We start from the raw sequence: 18010 nt of genomic DNA on the forward strand, positions 1-18010 counted from the left end.
TAACTAAAACGTTAAAAAGGTCCAGTGAACATGCTCCCGTGTGGCTTTTTACAAGAAAATGTACAATCACTTGTTAGCCGGCACCTCGTCAGGACGTTCCCATGCTTGCATTTTACTTTTCAGATTCCTGGTGGCTGTTTTTGCAGCTTGTGGGACACATGTGATACTGGGATGGGGCTCCCCAAAGCTTCCCCCCAAGCACCCACATTAACACAGCACCAAGGGGGTGTCAAAGCCGACAGGGGCTCTAGGGAGCTGAAGGGGTGCAGGCGGGCACAGGCGACCAGCAAGCCAGTCTCTTAGGGCACAGGGTTGGGGTTACGCACTGGAATCCTTCCTTCCCCTCCCAGGCCCTGTGGGAGGCCTGGGATAACGACTCCTCTCCCTGCCTGTCCAACACCCCCCCCCCCGCATTCCTCTGCTCTCCAGCAGACCTGCCTGTCCCATCACACTTAAAGAGCCAGTCAACTGCTTCTTACAGCCCTCAAGACCCTGTGTGACCCCCCTCTGCTCCCTCCAAGACTCCTCCTACCACGCGCCCTCTCTCTCTGCCCCAGCTTCCCTGGTCTCCATTCTGCACCTCAGATGCAGCCACACGTTTCCTTCTGTACAGCTTTGGCACTGCCTCCTCCTCTGACTATGACGCTTTTCCCTGGGGAACCGACACAGCTGGCTTCACCCCACCCTTTCGGTCCACACCAAGTCCTCTTCTTAGCGCTTTCCCTGGTGACTTGGTCTAAAGCAACACACCCACCTCTCCTGACCCCCCCCCCCCCATCATCGCTCTCTCCAAATACCAGGCTTATTTGCCTCATTGCATTCAACCCTTTCCGAGATTATCTGGTTAATCAGCTGACTTGGTCATCACCATGCCATGGAGTTCCCAGGAGGGCAGATCTCACATCTGCCTTCTCCACCACCACAACTTCATTACTTGAGCTGAAGCCCGGCACACAGTAGGTGCTCAATGTATCTGCCGAACAGACGAGTGGATGGAGGGACCCCCAACTCAGGTCTGAGACACAGGCACGGGGGGCTGCGGCATCACACTGACCGTGCATCTGGTAGGAGTATGGGCTCTGTCCAGCGGGTGCGGTGCTGAAGCTGGAGCCATAGCTGAGGAACCCACTCTGGCTGGGGGAACGGTTCAGGCTGTCTTCTGTCTTGATGCCTTGGATGCAGGAGAGAGAAGCACCAAGCACACATGATTAGAGGCTTGCTTGTCACCCACGGAAGAGCCCCCGAGTCAACACAGCACACACTTTTAACAGCTTCCAAACCAGGAGTTGCCTGAGAGCTGAAGCTAACCTATGGACAAATTCTGCCTGGTCCACCTACTTTTAAAGAAAATCTGAATTAGTTCCTTTTGTTTAAGACTCAAGAGATGCCACCCAGAGATTCTGGATTTGTGGCTTTGCTTGGGCAACAGGATGGCCCAGTGGCCCCAGGTTCCCTAGGTTGCGTCCCAGGTCACCATGGGCCAGGTCTCTGTGACCCTGAGGCTGGGTTTAAGATGCTCCTTTTCCCATCGAAGATGCTGTCGAAGCTGAGAAGGGGACAGGCAGGCCAGGGGGTCTCCTATTTCGTGCATGACGTCAGCTTCCCTGCAGCTACAAGAGTCTCCACCTGTACCACCACGCGTGCCTCGAGTGACGTTCACGGAACTGAGCTGCCCCTGCAGAGACGACGCCACTGCTCCGGGAGACATCCCTGCCCTGCTCACTAAGGGTCAGCCACAAATCCGCCTTCTGCTGCAGCCAAACCCCAGGCTTCCCCAGAGAAAGCACGGGTGCCAACTCCACGCGCACCTGCTGGGGAAGGGCTCCCGCTGGGAGGCGGGCGCTGCTCACCACCAGCAGCTCGTCCTTTCTACTAGACTCCCTGTGAAAGTTCAAGCAGCACAGAAAGAAGAGGGTCTCTCCGGCCCCCGGGCCCAGCCCCCAGCTCTCCTTCCCAGGGGCATCCCCTGGCCCAGCCTCTTCTTGTGTTCACTTCCAGACAGGCGCTGTGCACACACGAGTTCATGTCTAGTGTGTGAGTTTGTGTGTGTGTGTGTGAGTGTGAGTGTGAGAGTGTGAGTGTGTGAGTGAATGGGAGCATTCTACAGGGGCCGTCTGCATTTCCTCACTCTGCTTGCATCCCCCGCACTACGTGAGAACAGCCGTTCTCCACCAGCCTGTGGCTCTGTACTCACGGCACAGCCGGATTCTATCATGTGGCATCCTCACCGGAGCTTACCCAGTCTCCTATTCACGGGCTCAATCTGCACGGTTAGGAGGCTTTATGACTATAACCTGAGCTGTACCAAATACACACATACATACTCAGCACAAATAGACTCGCACATACATGTTTACATGCAGGAAAGATATCCACGTATGTGTGCACACATGTATTTGCTGCAGCTTAGTACAGACAGCACACACGCACACATTTTTGGGCACATGTGCGCATGTATCTTTTGAGTAGTTGCAATTAGTGAGTCCCAGGGCAAGAGCAGCTTAAACTTTCACAGATGCTGCTGAACGGTGTCCCTGGGATCCACAGGGATGCCCTATCCAAACACCGCACCTGCACGGATGCGGGAGCCCACACTGCTTCTCTTTGGCTCTAGGGAGGAGACAGGACCTCACTGCTGCTGGAACGCTTCCTGGGGTCAAGAACACTTCCGGGGCTGGGTGCGGCTTTGCACCCGAGCTTTCCTTCCTTCCCCTTTCTCACCCAGTCCCCCGCCCCTGCATAAAACAAGAGGACCATTGGGGTGAAGATGGATGGTTCTGGGTTGGGAAATTGGGGCTGGGGTCCTGCGTGGTCTGCTTCACAGTGGGGTGGCCTGGTTTATTTCTCCCATAAGCCCGGCTTGGAAGTCGTCTTCCTTAGCAAATACAGATTAGACAATATTGTTTTGTTCATTTTGAAGATGTGGAAACTGGGGTTCAGGAAGCCAGCTGGGGGTTCAGCCACCCTCATCTGGGTAGAAATCCAAAATACAGAATATTCGGCTGGTGCCCTGCTCATGGGCTCCAGGTTGACTGCTTTTATCCTCACAACCCAGAGGGAACGGGCACACCGCCTCCTGCAGCAGTTGTCCCGGTGGGACACAGAAATGCCACTGCTGCATCCAAGGGATGGGCGCTCTTTGTTTTAAGTAGATATGGACAAACCGTGAGAAAACCTCTGGCCTCGGGCCCTTTGCATGTTTCTCTCTCTGCCTGGATTGCGCCCTTGCTCTTCTTAACGAGGCTGATGCCTCTCAGCCTCGATTTCTTAGCTTAAATCCTCTTCCCGAGAAAGGTCTCCCACGGCCTCGATCGGCCTCTCCTCCGTCCTTGTACTCCTCACAGTTTGTTTGCTCCTTTAGTTTTTTAAGATATAATTTATTTGAGAGTCAGAGTCACACACACACACACACACACACACACACACACACGCACAGCAAGAGCGAGAGAGATCTTCCACCTGTTGGTTCCCTCCCCAAATGCATGCAACAGCCAGGGCTGGGTCAGCAGAAGCCAGGATCCAGGAACGCCATCCGTCCGGGTCTCCCCCATGGGTGCAGGGACCAAGGCCTCCTAGGTGCACTGGGAGGGAGCGGGACCAGAGCGGGAGGCGGGCCGCCACCCTCCCAGGCGCTCTGAAAGGGGACGCAGGTGCCCCAAGTGTGACTTAGCCTGCCCAGCCAGGCCCCAGACTCCCAGCTGAGCTCTCGGCTTCTGATGGTCTTGGTCACTTGGAGGCTCTGGCTACTCCTCACACTCACAGCACGGGGGAGACCAGGAAAGAAGGGGGAGGGCCCCTGTCCCCCACCCCACCCCCACCACAGAACTCTCCAGAAGGAAAGCCCTGCCCTCGCACTTCAGAGTCTGCGTGTGCTCTGCCGGGTCCGAGGAGACTTCCCACGTTCCCGGGTTGGAAACGGAACCCCAGTGCAACGTGCTGGGGAACCGGGCCTTCAGGAGGGACTGGGTCCGAAGGGCTTTGCCCTCGCAGATGGACCCGCGCCGCCAGAGTGAGTGAGTCCCCGCCGACTGCAGCATCCAGGATAATGGGAAACCCAGTGACCATCCAAAGGACAACGGGCAAGTGAGTTGTGGTACAAGTACTGGAATATTATACAGCAGTGAACACGAATGAGCTACAGATAGGGACACGTTTTACTGGCATGGCGAAAGCAAGCTGCAAAAGAATGCATGCTTAAAGATGCAACAGATGTGCACCAAGTCGTAAGATACGCTTACAAGGCTACACTGGGGGGAGTGGGCGAAGTGGTATAACGGTTACACGGTCACCTGCAGTGCCAGATCCCACATGGCACCGGTTGGAACCTTGGCCACTCTACTTCCAATCCAGCTCTCTGCTGATGTGCCTGGGAGAGCAGTGGAAGATGAGCCAAGTGCTTGGGCTCCTGCCACCCATGTGGGAGACCTGGAGGAAGCTTCTGGCTCCTGGCTTTGGCGTGACCCAGCTCCAGCCATTGCAGCCATCTGGGGAGTGAACCAGCAGATGGAAGATCTCTCTCTCTCTCTGCCTCTCCTCTCTCTGTGTAACTCTGACTTTCAAATAAAGAAATCTTAAAAAACGAAACTATCCCCAGGGGCTGTAAGCTACGGCCCATAGGCCAGATGCGGCCTCCACCTGTTCTTCTAAATGCAGATTTGCCACAACACGCCCGCCCATTCGCTTCCGCACGATCTATGGCCACTCTCGGGCCACTGTGGCAGAGCTGAGGGGTTGCCATGGAGACCGTATGCTCTACAAACGCCAAAGTGCTTGCTCTCTGGCCCTTTAAAAACAACCTGCTAGGCCAGCGCCACAGTTCAATTGGGCTAATCCTCCGCCTTGCGGCACCGGCACCCCGGGTTCTAGTCCCAGTTGGGGCACCGGATTCTGTCCTGGTTGCCCCTCTTCCAGGCCAGCTCTCTGCTGTGGCCCGGGAGTGTAGTGGAGGATGGCCCAAGTGCTTGGGCCCTGCACCCCATGGGAGACCAGGAGAAGTACCTGGCTCCTGGCTTCAGATCAGCTCGGTGCGCCGGCTGCAGCGGCCATTGGGGGGTGAACCAACAGAAAAAGGAAGACCTTTCTCTCTGTCTCACTGTCCACTCTGCCTGTCATAAAAAAAAAAAAAAAAACAACCTGCTGACCCTGACCTTGGCCTCCTGACCCTTACAGAAAGACAGGCAGGGCCAGGACAAACATCAAGTTCAGAAGAAAGGACAGCCAGCTCCCTGAGGGCCAGGGCACGGCGGGGTAGGGTTATACTCTCCGTGCTTTTCTGATACACGGAGAGAAAGGGCGCTGCACTCCCAGCCCCCTCGTCTGGAGCTTGCTCACTGCCCCTCCCCCCTGCTGTTTCAATCCAAGCAAACGGCCCTGTTTGCCAAAGGGCAGTGGTGAAAGCGCTGTGAGAAGACTCTGCGAGGTCTGGCCACGGCCACGGCCACGTGTGAGGGGAGACATCCTCTCAGCCCCTCCTTGTTACTCAGAGACACCAGCGTTCTGACCCAGCACCGCTCCTCCGGCAGGTCTCTGGGCCTGGACCCCGGGAGCCAAGCCCTTCCCATAGGTCAGGGCCCTCAGGCCACGTCTGGCCCACCGCCTGCTTGTGTAAATAGCTTTATTGGAATACAGACACCCCCACGGGTTTACACACTGCTTTCATGGTAGAATGGCAGAACTGAGCGCGGTAGAGAGCGGACTGCTCAGAGTGGAAAACACTAATCAACCCCGACACAAACCCTCACGACCCGCGCTGGGGGGTCAGGCTTCCTATGGTCCCCACTGTGCGACGGTGCAGACCGAGGCTGAGCCAGGTGCGGTCCCTCGCCTGCTGTCTCAGGACCCACAATGGGCAGTGATGGGAGGTGCAGCCGGCGGCAGAACTCTGGGCCTCATGTTCCCAGAGCCCACGCTGCGTCGTCTGCGCAGACGCTTCGACGGTAATGAGACGGCAAAAAGCCTTTGACCCACACTCATCTGCACCCAGCGCCTGGCTCGTCTGGGAACAGGACCGGCCCGCTCTTTGATGTGAACAACACGGCTTCGTTTTTCTTGGCTGTCGGCCAGGCGGGGTGACTCTCGAGGGACCGAGTCACCGTGTTCAGGCACGGATGCCCACCCCTGCGGGCCAGGGTCCATGCTCCGTAACCCTCCCCAGCGCTTACAGAACACACGTGCAGGCGGCAGGGCTCGGCGGCTGCTGGGGTTTAAATTCACCTCCGCCACCCGCCAGCCGGGGCAGCTGGGGTGAGTGTGCCACCCTCTCTGAGCCACTCTTTGCTCCTGCATCAAGGCAGGAGGATAAAGTGACCTTTCTCGTACGATGGAGGTGGACATGGAAGCAACGGGCGGCCAGGAAGCAGCGGGAGTGACGGGAAGTCAATGCCGGTGGACGCGATGTGGCGATGGGATCTGTCACTTGCTCGGGGGCTTCTCCTGACCCTGTCCCTGTCTGCCATCCATGGCCATGCCTCCCCAGGCCCCCGACACTCCATCGTGCCATGCCAGGTCGCTCTCCCAACCAGTCTTTCTGCTTCTCTTGTTTTCCTTCTTCTTCTTCTTTTTTTTTTTTTGACAGGCAGAGTGGACAATGAGAGAGAGAGAGACAGAGAGAAAGGTCTTCCTTTGCTGTTGGTTCACCCTCCAATGGCCGCCGAGGCCAGCGTGCTGCGGCCAGCGCACCGCGCTGATCCAAAGCCAGGATCAGGTACTTCTCCTGGTCTCTCATGGGGTGCAGGGCCCAAGCACCTGGGCCATCCTCCACTGCACTCCCTGGCCACAGCAGAGAGCTGGCCTGGAAGAGGGGCAACCGGGACAGAATCTGGCGCCCCGACCGGGACTAGAACCTGGTGTGCCGGCGCCGCAAGGCAGAGGATTAGCCTAGCGAGCTGCGGCGCCGGCCGTTTTCCTTCTATTCTAACCCCTGGAGCCACCAAAGCCAGCTTGAACAGCCTGAAACCGGACCCAGCCCGTGCACGGTTGCCTGTCTCACTCCCACTAAAACCCTGAATCTTTCTGGGGCCTCGAAGGCCCTGCCCACCTGGCCCATCCCCCTCTCACCACGCCCAGCCGTGGTTGCTGTGGTCGCCACGCTCCTTCTGTCCGTAGGCGCTGCCCCTCAGCCTGGGTGATCCCCCCCACCCCGCCCCAGCACTTGTACATGGCCACGCTGCAGCCCTCAGCTGAAGTAACGCTTCAGCTAAAGATCTCCCCGGCCCTGGAACCTAAAATAAGTCGTCTCTGCTCGCTTCTCTCTTGCGTGCTTCTCACCCTCTGCATCACACGTCAGGGTGTGAAATACAGCACACGGTATTTTCAAGATGCGTCAAGTTCATCTCTCCCTGTGGGCCACGGTTTGCAGATTCAAATGTCTTTGTTGGAGAGGCCGCTGCTTCAGGGCAGTGACGCGGGCTGGGTGGGGTCTGTGCCAGCTGCCCTGAGTCTGGTTCTCAGCGGGCAGCGCCCACACTCGAGGCCGGGGGTGGGGGCTGCCGAGGGTGCCCCAGGGTGCGTTCTCCTGACAGTCACCCTGCTCTCCCTGCTTCCTGCCCACTATCTCCTTGCCTTACTCTTGACGCGGTCACGTGACCCAGTCTGAGCCAATGCTGAATCAGATTCTAGTGGACGGACTGGGAAGGACGGGCTCTGGTACTCAGGGTGCGGAGCCGAAAGGTGCAAACCCAGAGCTGCCGGGCCCCATGTCGGCTGCCACGTGAGCAGAAAGCCCCCGAGGACGGAACGAGCCAGACCCTCGTGACATCCTGTGAGCGCCTGGACCCAGCCATACCTGATGTCCATGGTATCCTCTGCTCTCCCAAATATGCAAATCATTAACTTTCCATTTTACCTAAACCAGCTCGGGCCATGTTTCTGATTCTTACAGCCAAAACAAGCCTTGGCATAATCTCTAGAATTGGAGCCATGTTTAAAGTGCTTCCTGCTGTCTCTGACCCCAAATGAAGCGACTGCGTCCATCGTTCTGCATTTAAGGGAGGCGCCAGGGCACTAGAAAGAGCTCGGTGTGGGGGCCCCAGGGGGAGCTGGTACTCACTGTAAGAGGGGATCCCGTAGGCTTGCGCTGGAGGCGGGTAAGCTGCGTAGGGGGCAGCCTGCTGGATGCCCGCACTATACTGCGTCTGGCCGTAGGCTGCCATGGCTGGGGGCGCCGGGCTGGGCAGGACGCGTGGGCCAGGCCTGTGTGGGAGGAGAGAAGATGAGTCCCAGCCCAGTCCAGCCTCCCCGGCCCCCATGGCTGGTATCAACACTGCCATCACCCTCCGGGTAGAGACTCCGCACGTGTTCATCAAACCCCATTCCACTTTCCTCATCCTGGTTAGCATTTCACGTCCGTCTCCTCTTTGCCGCCTAGATTTGATCACGTGACCAGGTGCCATCCAATAGCCACCATAAGCTACAACCAGGCCGGGCTGAAGGAGACCCCTGGCCCCTGCCCCCCTCTCCTCTCCGGGCAGCAGAGCCCAGGGGAGCACCCGGCTCCCTGAGTGGAGAGGAGCTGCCCTGAGGCTGCGTTTTGTTCCAAAACACGCAACAAACTCAACCACGCTGGAGGCGCTGGCGGCAGTGCGGCCACGTGGCCCAGCCACCCCGACCCCAGCTCCCCGAGACACCTTCGGGAGGGACAGGGAGGCTAAGCCAATGCCCTCCTTCTAAACCGCTTCTCCACCGGGCTCCTGGCCAACCGGGGGCTCTGCACACAGCAGCGGGTCCAGGGGGACAGTCCCGGAGGGCACCCCAGGGCCCTGGCCAGCCCTGCCTGCAGCCCAGCTCCACGCCCCAGGGTGTCCCCTGGCAGCAGCTGGGTTTTCATGCCCCCCCACAGCTGCGAACCTGATGTGCTGCCCGGAAGCCCCGCGTCCCGGGCGCCAGAGTTGGTGGGATTTGGGGGCAAGGTGGAATGCAGGCACTGTGGAGCGGGAAGGGGGGATGGGGGGGAGGGAGGGAGGGAGAGCAGGACGCAAGGGGGGCCGGGGAGGGGGAGGCTGGGAGAGGGAGAAGGGAGAAGGTAAGGCAGAGTGAGGGGAGGGGGAGGAGGAAAGAGAGACAGGGAGAGAGGAACCAAGGTGCGGACAGGGAGAGAGAAGCAGGAAGAAAGTCCCAGTGAGCGCCCACCGAGCAGTGCTCCTGGCCCCGTGTAAGCCATTTTCCCCGTTTCGCTCAGTTCCTGAAGCAGGCAGCAGGAGGCGCCCTCCCCGGTGGGGAGGCTGAGGCCCGGGAGGCGCGAGGCTGCTCAGCCAGCACTCCACCCTCCCAGAAAGTAGACAGGGAGCGCGCGTTCACTCACCTTGCCAGGAGCTGGGACACGGTGGGAGGGGCCGATCCGGTGAGGCCTGCGGGGAGAGGAAAGTGTGCAGTTTTCAGCTGTCGGGCCGGTGCTCCGCGGAAGCCGGGATGTTCTCCCGCACTGCTTAGCCAAGGAGCAGCAGTCTAGCACTCTCCTCTGAGAGGGGGCCAGAACCCTTTCTGGGTGACCTGTGTTTCTGGGTTCTCCATGTCAGACTGCACCCACAGTACCTTGAAATATCAGCACAGCATCCATTCCCCCACCCATTATACAGACAGGAAAATTGAGGCCAGACAATGTGCTTGAGCCAGGCCACCTGACTGGAGAGCAGCACAGTCGTGTCCTGAGCCAAGTGTGTGCCATTTCCACTCCTGGGTGGGGAACCCCTGCCTCCCCTGTCTCAGCGGCAGCCCCAGCAGCTCCAGCCGGCAAGTTCTGGTCGGCTCTGAGTGCCCAAAGTCTACAGGCTTTCTCCCCGGACGTCATCACCTTGATGTTCGCCCTCTCCCTCCCCACGTGCAGTCCGTGGGGTTCAGGTGGGGCTGGCCCCAGCTCTTCAGGGGAGGGCACATCTGGGCTGAGCTCCCAAGGCTGGTGCCTCTCTCAGCACCACGGGACACCCGGCATCCAACCAGGAGGAGACAGCTGGTGACAAGCGACAGATGGCAGCGGACGGAATGAAGCCAGGCGAGGCGATGGCCAGAGTAGCCATTCACCAGCTACGTCAGCACTCAGAGTGCGACTCAGTGGTCCCCTGCAGAGTGTGGACAGATGCTAGGTGCAGGGACTCAGCTGCCAATCCACCCCCTCACCCCGCTAGCCAGGAGCCCCCGTCTGTCCAGCTCGCGTTTCCGGCTCTGAGCCAAGCAGGTTGCCTAGGCTTCGGGTCTCAGGGTCCTCCCCTGTGCCCTGGCCATAAAACTGCTCACGCACAAGGCTGTGGGCCATGGCGTGAGAGGCTGCTCCCCACGACTCACCTGACACTGTGTGTCAAGCTCCCTTTTAAATGGCTGCCCTGGCTCGAGGATTCTGAGCCCCATAACCAGGCTCATGCTAACTGCCTAACACATGGCCTTATGTGCACTGGGAGGCAAGCAGTGCCATTGTCCCCACTGCACAGATGAGCAAACTGAGGTTACAAAGCTCAAGTACCCTGCTCTAGCCACACAGCTGTGGGCAGGGGAACTGGGCCTTGAGCCCAAGGGCTCTGCGAGTCCAAAGCTGAAACCCTGATCAGCCTCCCTGGCTATGTCACCGTTTACTCAAGTCCCAACCCCCCGGTGGGACCTGCAGTCCTGTTAGAGCTACAGCCAGAACAACCATGTCAGTGTGCAATGCTTATCCAAGGTGTACATGTGAGGAGGCGCCTGTATGTGTGCACTGAACAGCAGTATAAAATTTTATTTCTGGGGCCAGCGCTGTGGCGTAGCAGGTAAAGCCACCACCTGCAGTGCCAGTATCCCATATGGGTGCCAGTTCAAGTCCTGGCTGCTCCACTTCCAATCCAGCTCTCTGCTATGGCCTAGGAAAGCAGTGGAAGATGGCCCAAGTCCTTTGGCCCCTGCACCTGCGTGGGAGAACCAGAAGCAGCTCCTGGCTCCTGGCTTTGGATTGGTGCAGCGCCGGCTGTGGCAGCCATTTGGGGAGTGAACCAACGGAAGGAAGACCTTTCTCTCTCTCTCTCTCACTATCTGTAACTCTACCTGTTAAATAAATAAATAAATGAATAAATAAGAAAGGTGCATGGCTGGGGGCTGTCCCTGATGCATTCTGGCCTGCAGCAGGGAGCGGGTCTCCTGCAGCTGTAGCAGCGATGCGCCAGCGGCAGCAGGAAGTAGAAAGGGAAGTGGGGGAGGGGGTAGGAAGGAGAAGAGGAGCTTCCACATACAGTGCCCGGCCTGAGTGAAAAATGCGTAAAAACCCGAGTGTTTCAAAATTCACGCAATTGCGAGAGGAAAATTTCTTTGCCCTTATGGATGCCTGGTGCGTGCCTGCCCGGTCTTCCCGGGGTTGCCCTGGTGGGAAGGGGATGGGCTGTGCTGTGGGCTCACAGCAGGAGAGGGGGACCAGCCTGCGGGGGAGGGGGAGGCAGGTCAGGCTGCTGGGCGCTGCAGAGCCGCGGGGTGGGCAGGCACACAGATCACTCGAGGGAGACCTGCGGAGTTCATTGGAGCCCGCGGGCATGTTGCTTCCGTAGATTGAGATCTTGATGAATATTTACATACTTATTGCGGAAAACCTTCACATGTTTAATTCAGCATCTCACACATTACCAAATGCACCTGAGTCGTGTGCGTTCCCCAGGAACGAGGCGGCGGCTTCAGAATGAGATGGATCCCTCTGTAGTCTGGGGCAGAGGAAGACGGGGACTCGGGGCCCTGCCCCGGGGAGCAAGCCCAGGGTAGGGAAGTGAGCATTGTGTGAGCACCTGCTGTGTGCCAGCACCTTCCTGGAAGCTAGACCACTGCTGTCCTGACCTCTTTAAATGTGATACATAATAAGAAACATTGTTAAATGGAGGTGGTTTTAAGCCACTAACCTTTTTATTTCAGAGACCCAGATAGAGACCGAGCTCCCCAAATGCCCACAGCGAGGCAGAAGCAGGGGATCCATCTTGGGTTTCGCCTGTGGTGGCGGGAGCAGGGGCCCAAGTACCTGGGCCATCCTCCACTGCTTTCCCAGGCCACAGCAGAGAGCTGCACTGGAAGAGGAGCAACTGGGACTAGAACCTGGGGCCCATGTGGGATGCTGGCACCGCAGCTCGAGGATTAACCAAGTGAAACATGGCGCCAGCCCCACCTTTCTTTTTATATATATTTAATATTTGTTATTTGAAAGGCAGAGAGAGCGCGCGAACCATCTTCCATCCGCTGGTTCACTCCTCAAATGACTGCAACAGCCAGGGCTGGGCCAGGTTGAAGCCAGGAGCCAGGAGTTCCATCTGGATCTCCCACGTGGGGGCAGGGGCCCAAGCCCTGGGGCCATCCTCCACTGCTTTCCCAGGCGCATTAGCAGGGAGCTGGATCCGAAGCAGAGCAGCTGGGACAGGAACTGCTACTTTCCCAGCTAGAGCCAAAGTGGAGGAGCTGTGAGTCAAGCCAGCTCCGACACAGGATGCCGGGGTGGCAAGCGGTGGCTTCGCCCTCTGCGCTCCCGCGCCAGCCCCTTCCCTGCTTCCTTGCCTCTCAGTTGACGGTTCTGAAGGTCCGCGGAGACGCAAAGCTCCTTAGTGGAGCAGGAGAATGAAGATGAACCCTCGTGCAAGAACAGCAACGCTTATCCGGGCAACGCACATGCGAGATCCCAAACCGGGACACACAGGCACACTGGTCAGGAGCCAGAGCAAGCTTGTCCCACGCAGCGTGCAGAGGGCATTTGATGCGTTGACAAATCAAGAGGCAGCCGGGATGGAAACCTGTGTTACCACACTCCTTTAACACACACGGTATAGGCCCCCTGCTGGTCTCACCAACCCTATTCGGTGACAGCACTTAAACTTCACGGCGGGACCAGCTGGGCCAGCTGCCAGTCAGTGTCCTTCCAAGGACACAGGTCGAGATGCAAGGGTGAGGCTGAAGGAGGTGTTAGCAGGATTTGCTGTCACAAAGACAACCCTGGGGATGTCAGGTCAGAGCCTGGGCACGCACACTGCAGGTGGAGACCCTGGGGACAGGTCCACCCCCGCACACCGGGGTGCTGCCCTGCCCAGCACCATGGCCAGCACATCACAGCTGGTAAGAGGGGTGGAGGGGGCTCCGACGGTGATCCGAGTTCCTCCAAGGTGCCATGGTTGTCCCAGACCCTGGCTGGGGGCAGGGGACAGGGGACAGGGGATGAGAAGCTGGAGATCTAGAGAGGGAAGGCCACACTTCTCCTGGGTCACCCTGTCCTAGGCATGGGACATTAGCACAAGGGACAAAGAAGGTGACCCTTTGACACCACTCTTAGGTGAGCCCTGGGCAAGAGGTGGCCCTCTGGCGCTGGTGGGACCTGGTACTGGGCAGGGGATGGAGATGAACTTCCCATCTGTCGCTCCCCGTCTTCATGGAGGAACGACACAAGACCCTGCGCTGTTCTTTCGTCTGCTCGGCCCTCCCCGGGTTTGCTGCTGGTTCTTCCCGGGTTGGCTACCGACCCTTCCACCTCCGTGGAAGGGCGGTTCCCCCTGCCACATTCCCCACTTCCGCGGGGGAGCGGCACACCGCCGGCCGGCTCTCTCGGGGGCTGCACAGGTGTTCCTTCAGATAGATGTTCCCCTTAGATGTTCCTGGTGCATGCCGTCTCTCTCCTCCTTTATAGTCCTCCTCAGCCAATCCTAACTCGGCTGCCCACACGCCGAGTACGCTGCTCTCCTCCAATCAGGAGCAGGATCAGCTCCTGGAGGTCATCACTCAAGTTGGCAAGAGGCAGCTGCGTAGAAGCTGTTTCCTCCTCTCCCAGCGCCATATTGTGGGAGAGCAGATGCATAGAATAAGTCTTAATTCCAGTAACTTAGTCTAGTCCGAGTTGCTCCCCACACCATCCATCACAGTTCCCCTGTTCTCAATGTGCTGTGCCACTGAGCTCGCCTGGGTGGACTCAAAGTTCAAGACCAAGGTCGACTTAGAGACACTTGGCCAGGGGTCGTGACCGAAACCCAGCAACCTGGTGCTCAGCATGGCAGCCTCCTCCCTGGGGAATCTGAGGCCGGCAAACTACCCTGTGAGCAGGAGCGTCAGACCGTGCGCTAATACCAACTTGCAAATTACTGAAAGTGACCACAATGAATCTCTACTCAGAGGTCACTCGTACGGGGGCCAAGACATTCATGCAGGCTGAGGACCCAGCATCTGAGACTCTTGGGACCAGAAGCGTTCTGGCTTTGGGTATTGTCAGAATTTGGAATATTTGCCTATAAGTAATGAGATCACTTGGTGATAGCTCTAAATCCAAAGTCAAAATTCGTTTGTGATTTTTTAAAGAGTCATTTATTATTTTAAAGGCAGAGTTAGAGAGAGAAGAGAGAGAGAGAGAGACGGTCCATCCTCAAATGGACACAACAGCTATGGCCAGCCCAGGCTGAAGCCGGGAGCCTGAACTCCGTCTGGGTCTCCCATGTGGGTGGGAGGTGCTCACGTACTTGGGAGACGCCGCCTTCCCAGGGCACGAGCAGGGAGCTGGATCAGAAGCAGCGCAGCTGAACTTGAACTTGTGTTCTGATGCAGGATGCCAGCGGTGCGTGCAGCGGCTTAACCTGCTGTGTCACAACACTGGCCCCCATTCACGCTTCGTACACACGTAGCCTGAAGGCAGTTTTACACATACTTTACTTTTGTGCACGGAACACACACACGGTGTGGTATTTTCCACTTGGCGGCATCACACCAGCACTCAGAACTTCCAGATCTTGGCGCACTTCAGATCTGGGGAGCAGGGACGCTCAAGCCGTCCGCACGCACAAAGCCGAGACCCCGTTTCCATGTGTGGTGAGAGACGCTGGACCATGCGTGTGTGACTGGGTGTGAGGGCTTCTGTGACGTAACTTCCGCAAGGACACACGCAGACCAACTGAGGCGCGGCTCGCACCTCCTGGGCCCAAACCCGTGACCCACGCCTTGTTATTCCTTAGCGCAATGCTCTTTCCAAATACAGCAGGTGGGCTTACGGGCTCAGCTGCGACATAGCCATGTGACCTTGTGCCTGTCTCTCTCTCTCTGAATCTCGGTGTTCTCATCTGGAAAACGGGGCACCACCTGCAGCTGAGGCAGGTACCAGGCAGACAGGAACCGCTCCTTCTGCAGGAGCTATCATGAGCCTGCCACACTCCTGGGGGCCGTGGCTTAAGCCACTTAAATCCACGAGCATGATCCGAATGTACACACTCTTTTCGCCTCTCGCTGGGAGCACTAAGAAGCTAATGATTCTGTAAGCTGTTAGGTTGCCTAACTGGACCCCAGGGGCTGGCTTCTAACGGCTCCCCAGCGAGACGATACAATGCTAGAGCCAGCAGGATGTCTCAGCAGTCCTGTCTGTGAACGGTGTGTGTCTGGGAATGATGTGTGTCTGTGAACGGTGCGTGTCTACAATGGTGCGTGTCTACGAATCGGCTCAGCTGCGCTCCCTTGTGCATGAGGTTGAAACCTTGCCCCTGGAGGAACCCGGAAGTGTGTGCCCCCAGTTCAACTCCCACTGAATGACACGTCATTTGTGTCTGTGGTGACAGCGCCAAGGACGGCCAGGACTGAGCCGACACACATCCCAGAGTGTGTCGATTCCAGAGCCCCTGCACACCTGCTCTCCCACTGGAGTCATCACAGATGAGACTCAGGAACGAGGCCTGGACCTGGTGGATGAGGTCACTATTTTGAAATGAACAGGGGGTGGCAGGTGTGGAGGTGCAGTGGGCTAAGTCACCGCTTGGGATGTCCACACTGCACACTGGAGTGCTGGCTCCATCCTGGCTGCTCTGTTCCCGATCCAGTTAATGCACCAGGGAGGTACTCCAAGTACTTGGGTCCCTGCTATCCACATGGGAAACCTGGACGGAGTTCCTGGCTCCTGGCTTTGGCCTGTTCCGGTTCTGGCTGTTGCTGCCATTTGGAGAACGAACCAGCAGATGGAAGATCTCTTTCTCTCACTGTGTCTTTCCAATAAATAAATACATTTTTTTAAATGATGAATTTGGGGACTGGGTGTTTGCTACAATAGCTAAGTTGCTGTTTGGGACCTCTGCACCCCATATTCAAGTGCCTGGTTCGAGTCCCAGTTATTCCAGTTTCTGCAAATGTTCTCCCTGGGGGGCAGCAGACGGTGGCCCAAAGGACTCAGGTACCTGCCACCTGTGTGGGAGACCTGGATTGAGTTCTGGGCTCCTGGCTTCAGCTTGGTCCAGTTCTGGCTGTTGTAGACATTTAAGGAGTGAACCAATAGATGCTATCTGTCACTGTCTATCTCCAAATAAAATCTAAAACTGTGGTATAGTGGGTAAAGCCTCCATTTGTAGCACTGGCATCCAAAATGGGCAGTGTTTTGAGTCCTGGCTGCTCCTCTTCTGATCCAGCTCTCTGCTCTGGCCTGGGAAAGCAGTAGAAGAAGGCCCATGTGCCTGGGCCCCCACACCATCGTGAGAGACCTGGAAAAAGCTCCTGGCTTCGGATTGGCCTAGCTCTGGCCATTGGGGCCATTTGGGGAGTGAATCAGTGGACAGAAGATTCCTCTCTCTGTCTCTTCCTCTCTTTCACTCTGCCTTTTCAAATAAATAGATAAATCTTAAAAAAAAAAAAAAGTTTATTTTGAGGGAGCTATTTTACAGAAACATGAGTCAGCGGGTGTGGGACAGGTGGTCCAGATGCACGAGCAGACGCTGGCTGGGGGGCTTGGGGCCAGGGAGGGGTGGAGGAGGCGTCAGAGCTCGGGCCTTGCCCTCCAGGGGGCTGGCAGCCTCCTTAGCCCTGGAGCATTGCACACCAGGCACCGCTGCAGGCGGCACTGCGCTGGGGGCGGAGGCCCAGAGCCGGCTTGGGCGGGGAAGGGGCGCTGAGGTCTGGCTCAGCTCTGGGCAGCTCAAGCTGGCTGGGATGAACTGAACCAAAGCCCAGCAGCCCCAACCTGGCGCTGCAGAGACTGCAAACCCGTGCCGGCCACGCCCAGGGCAGCGCGGGCACCGAGCGGGCGCAGGGAGGCCGCCGGGCAGCCTGGCTGTAGCTGCTGGCCTTGCATCTCCCAGAAATACTCAATGAGAAGACAGCATCAGCGTTTGGAAAACACATCTGCACTTTCAAAGAGGAAATATTCCTCCATTCAGCTTGCTGCCCTCCTTCCGGAAGCCAGGACAGAATTCAAATCCAGTTCTCCCTGGAACAGGGAGGAAGCATGGGTCAAATTTCCCACCCAGCTCCTCCCGGCCAGGGACCGCACCCTCTCAGTCTCCTTAATGACCCACTCAGGTCTTCAGTGTCACCTGTCCTTAATGAGGCCGGGGGTGTGAGGGACACTTTCCCAGGGATTCAGAGCCAGTGTCCACCGAAAGTACCAGGAATTGCTCAAGGTCACTCCGTATATATCTGTCAACAATTCTGCCATCCACCCACCCACCTGGCCATCTGGCCATCCACCCACCCATCCATCCATCCCACCCACCCATACACCCAGCCATCAATAATTTCGAAAGATTGCCTAGGAGCCAGGCTACAGGTTGTATGTTAAACAGGAACAGGAATCTAAACATCTACAGGAGGGGGTCTATGGGAAAATGGAACCATAACGCCTACTTCCCACGCACCTGCTGAAGCCCATGCGTACACCCAGGATCACGAAACTGTCTTGGACCTGGAGGAACTGAGCACGGAGAACCGTGGTTCACAACGCTGGATGCACAAAGAACTTGACTGGCTGCCCGGGCCTCACCCCAAATCCAGCAAAAACTACAGCACCTGCCAGGTGACTCCAACACACAGCTGGGTCTGAAAATCAGGGCTGGAGCCTGGTTCTCAGAGCATGGTCCCGGGCCAGCTGCACCTGGGACTAGCCAGCAATGCAAGGTCCCAGGTGCCGGCCCACAGTACAGCCACAGCCTGAGAATCACTCGGCTGCAGCCAGGCCACCCAGAGGCTGACTTATCTACAGCGCGGCCATCAGCTGGGAGCTTGTGAGACCTGCAGCCTCACGGGGTCCCCAGGTGACCCCCGCACGTGAGGAGGGAGACGCAGCTGACGCCTGCTGAGTGTCGGCAAA

At 57.6% G+C, this 18010-nt stretch overlaps 1 protein-coding gene across 9 annotated transcripts in view; it reads right to left on the reverse strand.

Moving 5' to 3' along the window:
* Nucleotides 1-18010, reverse strand: part of EYA2 (EYA transcriptional coactivator and phosphatase 2) — a 210869-nt gene that overhangs the window by 118997 nt on the left and 73862 nt on the right. For all 9 annotated transcript variants that reach the window (XM_089307904.1, XM_089307902.1, XM_017350738.4 and 6 more), the window contains exons 3-5: nucleotides 9299-9344; nucleotides 8048-8190; nucleotides 1055-1171 (exon numbers count right to left, since the gene is read on the reverse strand). In XM_089307904.1, the coding sequence (XP_089164030.1) occupies nucleotides 1055-1171; nucleotides 8048-8190; nucleotides 9299-9344 (306 nt within the window). The remainder of the gene's footprint in view (nucleotides 1-1054; nucleotides 1172-8047; nucleotides 8191-9298; nucleotides 9345-18010) is intronic.

The sequence above is a fragment of the Oryctolagus cuniculus genome, chromosome 11 (genome assembly GCF_051225735.1).
Source record: "Oryctolagus cuniculus isolate XC-2025 breed Fujian yellow rabbit chromosome 11, ASM5122573v1, whole genome shotgun sequence".
NCBI lineage: Eukaryota > Metazoa > Chordata > Mammalia > Lagomorpha > Leporidae > Oryctolagus > Oryctolagus cuniculus.